Source organism: Akebia trifoliata, chromosome 4, assembly GCF_017979445.1.
Source record: "Akebia trifoliata isolate Shusen 1 chromosome 4, ASM1797944v1, whole genome shotgun sequence".
NCBI lineage: Eukaryota > Viridiplantae > Streptophyta > Magnoliopsida > Ranunculales > Lardizabalaceae > Akebia > Akebia trifoliata.
The window spans coordinates 19,845,786-19,855,839 of record NC_141378.1 but is presented as its reverse complement, the minus strand read 5'-3'; the positions used below and the strand labels follow the sequence as shown (position 1 = coordinate 19,855,839).

General features: G+C 33.1%; 1 protein-coding gene across 1 annotated transcript; it reads left to right on the top strand.

Annotated features, from left to right (window-relative positions):
- Nucleotides 1–2,541: 2,541 nt before the first annotated feature.
- LOC147404371 (AP2-like ethylene-responsive transcription factor ANT) lies at nucleotides 2,542–6,069 on the top strand. Its single transcript, XM_086440299.1, has 10 exons — nucleotides 2,542–3,049; nucleotides 3,156–3,819; nucleotides 3,957–4,039; nucleotides 4,211–4,219; nucleotides 4,328–4,416; nucleotides 4,493–4,566; nucleotides 4,666–4,716; nucleotides 4,815–4,891; nucleotides 5,254–5,733; nucleotides 5,766–6,069. Exons 1-10 carry the CDS (start codon nucleotides 2,743–2,745, stop codon nucleotides 5,870–5,872), a joined length of 1,941 nt encoding a protein of 646 aa, XP_086296425.1. The 5' UTR covers nucleotides 2,542–2,742; the 3' UTR covers nucleotides 5,873–6,069.
- Nucleotides 6,070–10,054: the final 3,985 nt, after the last annotated feature.

Sequence of the window (10,054 nt, the reverse complement as noted above, 5' to 3'; positions counted from 1 at the left end):
GAGTTTTTCTGACTAAAACAAATGGATAGATCAACTAAAAACTTGAGAAAACAACTTGTTTAAATGATTTCAACTCAAAAGAACCATTTTTAATTGATTTTCATTTAAAAATTAAGAAAAAAAAAGTGAAAAAATCATTGAAAATAGATTCTTCTTCTTTCTTGACTCCTTTGTGATAGATTGAAGTCTCCAAAACTTAATTGAGATATCAAAAATTTAATTTCTAGATGAAAATAATGAGTTCAAATAATTAAAACATTCAATCGTGAGAAATGTGGGAAACGAAGTTCACGGGCCATTTAGAAAGAAAAAGTTTACTAAATATCCTACCAAGCAACCTCTAAAATTTTGGGATTATTTAGAAAAATACCCTTCGACAAGAGTCCTTAAAATAATTTTTCCTATTATTAATTATGGGTTGCCCAGGAAACAGAGGTTAAGGGCAAGTCACAAAAATAAAAAAAGGGAAATATAAGAAGATATTTGAAATATTCATAAAATTGTAAGATAAAAACAAAATTTTACCTCCCACAACGCTCCTTAGTACGACTGTACAGAAGGCATGGGGCTACCATTCTTTCTAAAATAACAAACGGTTCCAACGTAACATGGAGCTCTTTCATGTTTCCTAGACCCGGACACATTTGAGCATCTTTAGCTTTTTCTAATTTAGAAGAATTAAAATAAATAAAAATAAAATTTTATTTATTTTTATATATTTTATTTATTAAAATTTAATTTTTGGATTAAAACAGGAAAAGGAGTGGTGATAAATTAATGGAGGACAACAGCAAGATTTTAATTAGATCTTTGAGTTAGAGAAGTTGTACTGTAGTGAGGTGACTGGATGGACATATTGTCCTACTCCATCAAATCTATCAAAGGCACTGCTCTGTCTTTCTCTCTCAGAACTGTAAAAAATAAAAGCAGCCCAATTTTGGTTAATTACCTGACTTTGGCCCTCCACCACTAGATATCTATCTCATAAGAAGAAAAAAAAAAAAGGAAAAGTTTTGTTGATAATCACTGGGCTTTGATGGGTAATAAGAAATCCAAAGCTTACCAAATCAGATAATTTAGTCTTGGTGCAGGTTTTTGTCTTTTACTGCATTTGGGTTTTTAGTAGGGTTTAATGTCTTCTCTTTAAAAAAAAAGGGCTGGGAACCCAAGAGTGAAGGGGGAAAAAATACAGCTGTTATTAACACCTCAACTTTTAATTATTACATTCCAATTAAAAATAAGGATACACTACCATTTTGTATCCTAACTATGTAGAAATAACAAGTTTGTTACGCTGTTCATTTTAATTTCGAAAACATGCACATGAAACATTATTCACTTTTATGCATTTATAAATTCATAGGTTCGTCATTTTTAATATTTACGAATTTGTAGATATGTAAAAAGTGAACAGTGTACCGCGTGCATGTTTTTTGAATTAAAGTGATTATGTACTGAAATTGAAATTTAGACAAAAATTGTGCATGTTTTGAGAAAAATCCCTTAAAATAAAGAAAATCATTGCTAATAATTGTAAATAACTATTTAAATTTCTTTATTTTTTTGTATTTAAGATTTTATACGAGCTTAATAACAATCGTAATCAACTACTTAAATTGTTTGAAAGAGTGTTATATTAGTTTGTAATGTTTAGATTACAATTTGAACCAAACATATGTAATGTTTGAAGAATGTGTCATATTCTTTAATTAGGGTATTATAAATAATTGGGTGAATCTCCATTTCTTGTGTTAAATGTGACATAATTCCAATTTTGGTATCTTTTTCATTTTAATTCTCAAAGCATGTGTTTTCCAATGAATTGATCACTTCTATAATCTATAAATTTGTAGATAAAATACAAACGATTTTTTTGTATCAATTACCTCATTGGTAATTTATCAACAAATTCATTGATTATAAAAGTAACGAATTCATTGGAAAAACATGTTTTGAGAATTAAAATGAATAATGTACTGAAATCAAAATTTTGACATAAGTTGCACATGTTTCAGAAAAAAAAATTCTTTAAATAATTTAAGAAATTGGGGTGTAATAATTAAAAGTTAGGGTGCTAATAAAAATTTAAAAAAAAAGTTAAAAAATTCTATAAAAAAAGAGAGCATGTTTTTTCCTATGAATTATAATCTACAAATTTGTAAATAAAATACAAATAATTTTATTGTATTAATGATCTCATTGATAATTTATCAGCGAATTTATTAATTATAAAAGTAACGAATTCATTAGAAAAAACATGTTTTGAGAATTAAAATGAATAGTGTACCAAAATTAAAATTTTGACATAAGTTGTTCATGTTATGAAAAAAAAAATCTTAAATAATTTAAGAAATTGGAATGTTATAATTAAAAATTAGGGTGCCAATAATAATTTTAAAAAAGAGTAAAAAAAACTTGGGGTCTTTTTCAAATACACAGATCCCTATGGAATGAAATGCTGGTGGATTACCCAGCATTGCATTTCTTGCTAGAATTCTCATTCTTTTTGTTTAGTTTAAAGGGACTCGTTTGTTCTCTTTTGTTTTAGATTTTGAGAGCTTTTTCAGAGAGAGAGAGAGAGAGGTGTGTAGGTTTGATGGATAGAGTTCTTCCATGAGTTCTGCTGCAGCTAGAAAACAAAAAACCAAGTTTTCAAAAATGGAGGGAACCAAGAAATGTTGGAATGATTAGCTTATTAGGTTCCCTATGATTGAGTTGCCTTAAGAATCTGTGAAGAAGAAGATGAAGTCCATGAGTAATGATAACAACACTACCACCAACAACTGGTTGGGTTTCTCTCTCTCACCTCACATGAACATGGAAGTCTCTTCAGATCCTCACCATCATCACCATCATAGTAATCAAACACAAACTTCCTCTTCTGCAGTTCCTACAAACTTCCTTTTTTCTCCTCACCCAAGCAACTCTGGAATCTGTTATGGTGTTGAAGGAGAAAATGGTGGATTCTACTCTAACTTGTCTGTAATGCCACTTAAGTCTGATGGGTCTCTTTGTATCATGGAAGCTCTCAATAGGTCACAACCAGAAGGTCTGATTTTGCTTCTGTTTTAAAATTATCTTTTTTCGAGCTTTGAGATACTTTTACAAAATTTATTGACTCTTTTAACTTGGTCTTATTTGTGAAAACTGTGAAGGGTTGGTGCCATCTTCATCTCCAAAACTGGAGGATTTCTTAGGAGGTACGACAATGGGAACTCATCAATATGAAAGCAATGACAGAGAAGCCATACCTTTGAGCTTAGATAACATGTATTACCACCAAAACTCAAACCATGAAACCAACAAACAACATCCTCTAAACTTTTTTCAAAACCCACAACATCAGATTCAAGTCCAACAAAACCCATATTTCTCAGGAGGACTTACATGTCATGAGATGTATCAAACCCCATTAGAGGAGGGAACAAAGGATACCCAACTTGCAAATTGTAGTCTTCAACTCCCTCCAATGCCAGAAAATGAGATCCCAGGCCTAAAGAACTGGGTTTCTAGGCACTATTTTACCAATCAAGCCATGGGTCAGAAGATGATTGGTTGTTTGGGTGATGATAATGGAGGGTCTGGATCTGTTGGTGCAATGGGTTATGGAGATTTGCAGTCTCTTACTTTGTCAATGAGTCCTGGTTCACAATCAAGTTGTGTTACAGCTTCTCAGCAAATTTCACCTACTGGAAGTGAATGTGTTGCCATGGAAACAAACAAGAGAGGGTTTAGTAAGTCAGGTCAGAAGCAACCAGTTCATAGGAAGTCCATTGATACATTTGGGCAGAGAACATCACAATATAGAGGTGTTACAAGGTCAGTCCTCACCTATTTCTTCTTTGGTGTTTGTTCAACTTGGTTTGTTTTTGAGATTTCTCCTTTTTTGTACATCTCTCTCTCATCCAAAACTAATCTAACAAGGGTTGTGGTGTTTTTTTTTTAATCTCCATCAGACACAGGTGGACTGGAAGATATGAAGCCCATCTATGGGATAATAGTTGCAAGAAAGAAGGGCAAACCAGGAAAGGAAGACAAGGTTGGTTAGGAAAATATCATTTACAATCTCTCTTTGGAAGTATTCTTTCTCATATCTCTGCAAATTTTTGTTGGTCCCTTTGTGATCTTGGCCTTACTTGTATTATTTGTTCTGTTTTGTCATGTTCTTTCTTATTGGGGAATTCCATTCAAATCAAATAATGTTGTTCAGTTTATCTTGGTAAGCATCTTTATTAACACAAGTTTTCAAGTTAAAAAAAAGAAAGTAAAAAAAAAAAAAAACTATTTCTGTTTTTCATTTTTAATCATTCTCAATTGTGGATTTCAGGGGGTTATGATATGGAGGAGAAAGCTGCAAGAGCCTATGATCTAGCAGCCCTAAAATATTGGGGACCTTCGACCCATATAAACTTTCCGGTACGATTCAATTAGAACGAAACTCATGTATCGATTATGGTTTGATTACTGAAATTCAGCTCCCTTGTTTTGGCAGTTAGAGAATTACAAAGAAGAACTAGAAGAAATGAAGAACATGAGCAGACAAGAACATGTTGCCCACTTAAGAAGGTAAAATTGCTTTGGTCGATTCTCATAAAGTGTTTGTAATTCCATTTTTTCAGTAAATTTTATCTTTTTTTTTTTTTTTTTTTCTTCTATATTTTGCAGGAAAAGCAGCGGGTTCTCAAGGGGAGCTTCAATGTACCGAGGAGTAACGAGGTCTGACTGGTTTTCGATTAACATCGAACATCCTTGCACCTATAAATAAAGTGTTTGTTTCCTCTAAAATTACTGTTTTTTTGTTTATATTTCTTTAGGCATCATCAACATGGAAGATGGCAAGCTCGAATTGGCAGGGTTGCTGGAAACAAAGACCTTTATCTTGGGACATTCAGTAAGATTTTGAATATTGAATCTCTCTTTCTTCCTCGTTTAATTTGATTTGCATTCTTCTTTTGATATTCAAAAAATAACATACCAATCCATGAAATTAAAGGGCCTACAAGTCTCTTGGGATACCACTTAAAAAATAACTTTAAAAGGCCTATTTTTTCAGTCACTAGTGAATGCTTTTACAAGGCTGTCTTGCAGGAACATTGATCTTTGTTAAGGCTGATATTTTTTTTTTTTTTTTGGATAAAAAGAAAGAGAGATGTTTTCTTGGCAAGTACCCCATTTTAGGCTAATTTTCCAGACTAAAATTCTTTAAATCTTCACATTATAAGCTCTTAAATTCTAATTAAAATTGAATTTCAGGCACCCAAGAGGAAGCAGCCGAAGCATACGACATTGCCGCAATTAAGTTCCGAGGTGTTAGCGCCGTCACCAACTTCAACATAACAAGATACGATGTGGAACGGATCACAGCGAGCAGTACCCTACTTGCGGGAGAACATGCGAAGCGAAACAAAGAAAAAGAATCCAATAACGAGGTCGTCTATCACAATCCCTACTCTCAAAACAGCATGACGGAAGCTGGTTTACCAGAAGAGTACCAAAGTGATTCAAACTGGAAAATGGTCCTTAATCAATCGTCCCAAACTAATTACAACGGGAACTTACCATTCTCCTCTGCCCTACACAATCTAGCTGGTATCGATATCGTGAACTCAGCCCCACGAGGATTGGACGACTCAGGCAAGTTAGACACCCACTTATCTAATGCATCCTCATTGGTGACTAGCTTGAACAGCTCGAGAGAAGGCAGCCCGGATAAGACTGGTCTCTCAATGCTCTCTGCAATGGCACCGTCCCCTTCAGTCTCTAGGTTGCCAGCCCTACCAATTCGACTAATACTTGGAACCCATCAACCCAATTGAAGCCCACTATGTCCATGACTCACATGCCACTATTTGCAGCTTGGACTGATGCCTAAACATATGTTAAGATTTGTTAAAACTTTGTAAAGTTTTGCAAGAACAAGAAAAGAAAAAAAAAACAAGGAAATTGTGTTGTGGGGACTGTTGTAAAAACAGTTTGAAATGTTTCAAACTGACCCTTTTGAGAATTTTAAAATTGGTGGGGACTGTTAAAGGGATTTCATGATTGAATTTAATGGAATGATGTTGGTAATATGGGGTGGGTGACCCATCTTATATTTAAATCTACTTTTTAATTTTTCAGTCCTGTTGAGTACAAAACCAGCTCAATTTGCTTCCCAATAATGCAAATGGGTCTTACTTTGACCACACCACCACGTAAGATCTCATCTTCATGTAGTCTTCATTCTCCCTTACATAATGATTACATTCTTCTTTTTCTTATCTGAGCTTTCTTCAAAGGTAGCAGACATTCCCTTCCATTATTCAAAAAAGGGATGTGATAGATTCCCAGATGACAACTTTAAGTAATATGATGTCCATAATATAACTGGTATTTGTCTGCTAAGTCTTATCAATTCAAGACTTTGTGACTAAAGCCCTTTAGATTATTTAATCATACTTAGCTGTAAACTAAACTTATTGAGCTTAAAAGCACTTCCATGTCCTTGTGTGAACTGATGCAGAAATGATGTTTCAGTTTGTAAGTGATGATCACACTTGTGGATATGCATGTCCTCGTGTGTGCCTGTTGCATTGTCATTGTTAAAAGAGAATTACTTAGTACAGACCTAATTTAGGGTTTTCTTGCTATGGGGGCCCCCTAATTTTGGGTGGTATCTTTTTTTTTTTTTTTTTTGGGCTAAACAAGCAAGAGATGTATTTATATGAAAATTAAAATGGCCCTTACCTTAACAAAATTGCAAATTACTCACATTGCCTTTTTAAATTAGTTTATTATCCCTTTCAACACTTATTCATCAATAATAATTGTACTCGTCCGTGATTTTCACTTAAACTCATTTGAGTTTCCATCAGCAAGCAAAAGATTTCACGATGAAGCATATGTACGTTCTTGAAAAATATTACTTCTTATTCCTTATTCGACAAATATTTTCATTTACCACATTGTTTACATAACTCAAAGTGGTGAATTCACTACTTTTTTTTTATACAAAGGAGTGAATTAATTTTTTTGTGTTTCAAAGTAGTGAATTGGCTAAGGCAACAAATTTGACCACCTAGAAATGGTAATGAAATAGGCAAAATATTAAATACTTCCTTGAAAACAAATCAACTGATGAATTAACTCATTTAGAAAATTCGATGCTTGGAACAAAACAAGTACCATATTCATTACTTGATACATCATAAGGTACGAGACCAAGGATCTGTTTGAAAAATGAGATTTCACCATGAGAGTTAAGACTTTCAAATGTTCAACTATGAGAAGTTTAATTTTCGAAAATAGACAAAAGTGTTATTTATAACTTTTGTGTTTGGTTGCATACAAGAATTCACTCTAAAATTTTATAGAACTCCAACTCCATTGGGAGATAGGAGGAATTTTTTTTTTTTTAAATCCAACTTCCTGAGGTTGAACACAATATCTTCATTTATTATTAGTTATTATTATTATAATTACCTTTTCTTTTTTCATTACTATAACTACATAATAGAATAGTATTATATATATGCTTTACTATTATTATTATTTTTTGATTCATTATTACAATAAAATGGTAATATGAGATTTATTATTATTATATATTATTTTTATTACATTTTCTTTTCTCGGTACTATAATAAAATAATAAATAAATAATTAAGTATTTATGATTTTTATTTATTTATTTACATTTATATTTATTATTATTATAAGAAGATGGAGAGTTAGTGAGTTGACAACTCTTTTGAGTTAATCTATCCAAACACACAATCTTTAGCAACTTGCATGAATTGCTAACTCTTACATTCAAGTTTCGCTTTTCAAACACACCCTAAGACTATGTTTGGATTGAGAGAAGTGGAGAGAAGAGAAAATAAGAGAAAAGAGAAGAGAAACTCAATTTCTCTCCACCATATTTGGATTGACAGAAGAGAACTTGGGATAACTCTGGAATTATAAAATATCTTAAAAGAGATATAGGGTCAGAGTTGGTATTATAAGATATTTTAAAAGGGTTTCTCTCCATTTCTCTCCTCTTATCTCCATTTTTGGAGAGAAAGAAAACCCACATTTTTTTTTTCACTTTCTCCCCAATTCTTTTCTCTTCTCTCCCCATTAAACAATTCAAACAGGAGAAATGGATAGAAACTCATTTATTTTCTCTTCTCTTATCTTCTCTCCATTTCTCTCAATCCAAACATGGCCTAAAACTTATAGCTTCTTCTTGTGATTGTTGCGTTCTATGCTGGGAGCCAATTAGTATGATGTGGGCTAAAATCATAAAAAAAAACATTAGAAGAGAGGAAGTTGAAGAGTCTATGCTCTTTCTTTCAAAATTAGGGAAAATGGAAAATTACTTAAAAAGATTTGAAAAGGATATCCTAAATACTAAAGACAAAATGAAGAAAATATCTGCCTAAAAAATACAAAAATTCCCTTTTAACTTTAAAAAAAAAAAACCTAACAAAACTATCAAAACAAGTTCAAACACAATTTTTGAAGATTTGAAAAAGCTGATAAATTGTTGTATTATTCATTGAATTAGTTATTCAATTTCACCCCAAATGTATACGCTATCTGTAGACACGCCAATTTGAATAGGCCCCTGCTTGAAAGGACCCAAAAAAGTAGTTTTCTAGTAAAATTTGTCAACGGACCCGAAAGACCCAAATCTTCGAAATTCAATTTTTCGATCAAATCAAAAGGTCCTAAGACCCTTAAGGGAATAAGGCCTCATAAGCCCCTCACCTTCTCTATCTCTCACAACTTTAATCTCGAACTCGAAAATTTCTTAATTCCACCTAAGGCTCACCAAGGTCCAACCGTTTTAGCCTCACCCTAAAACAAATCTAACCCTAACCCATGCCTTAACCTAACCTAACTCTAATTCCATACAATCCAACTCTAACCCAAACCCAAGTCTCAAGCCAATTTTAAGACTCAAACACTCATCAAGACATAAACCCAACCTAATCAATCCCAAATATAGAGTCCTTACCCTTACCCATATCTATACCCATGATCAACACCAATTAAGATCCATGCAATCCTTGATCATCATGGGGGATACTTGTCACCACAACCCTTTATCTCTCAAATTCTTCTAACCAACCCTATCATCATCATCAAAAAGTAAACCAAGCCACACACATGTCATAACATACCCCCATCATTTCATAAAAAAAAATTTCAACCCACACCTATTCTCCTTAATCAACTCACTTAATACACACACCCACATCCTTGAGACACTTGCATCACCTCCTCCACCCTCCCAAAATCAAACCATTTAATCCTTTACACAACTCATTCTCTTAATCAAATACCACACCCCTTAAACCCCCACCTAACACTCAACCCATATGGGTTGAAGAATCCAATCCATTTGGGTCAAGAGTGACTCATTCCTATCACCTTACACAAATACCCTCTCCAACCTCCAAATAACATCCCTTCTATGCCTACATCTCATGCCATTACATTTTAACATTTCCTCTTTAACATTTCTAATCCTAAAAGCAACCCAAAAATCCTATAAATACCCCCTTTTGCCTCTCAAAAAGGACTGATGGTATCAAGTCTTAAAGGACTCAAAATTTTCAACTCTCTTTCTCTCTAACTACATCCTCTCCTCTAAAAGAAACTCTTAAATTCCACTAAAGGCCTTAGAAGAAAAATAAGAAGAAGAAGGAAAGAAGAAAAGAAGAAATCAAGACCTCAAAGTGGGTTAGAGAAAGTATAGCTCCCTCCTCTCTCCCTTCTTCATTTCCCTCTTCTACCTCTCTCTTTTACTTATTTAATTTTATTTTTAAAAAGCCTCTAAGATGTAGTGTTCACCCTCCCCTACCTTTGGTAGATCGAATTTTGCTTCGATAAAAAATGTAGATGTTGTAACCACCTTTAAAAGAAAGTCATTTTAAATCTTTAAACATGATTTACACACACCCTACTCAACTAGTTTTGAGACCATCGGTGATTGGCCATTTCTCAATTCATGAGAATGGGCATGTAACCAGTAGCCAATACTTTTCAAAAAGTATGTTCCCAAGACAAAAATTTCTATAAGGAT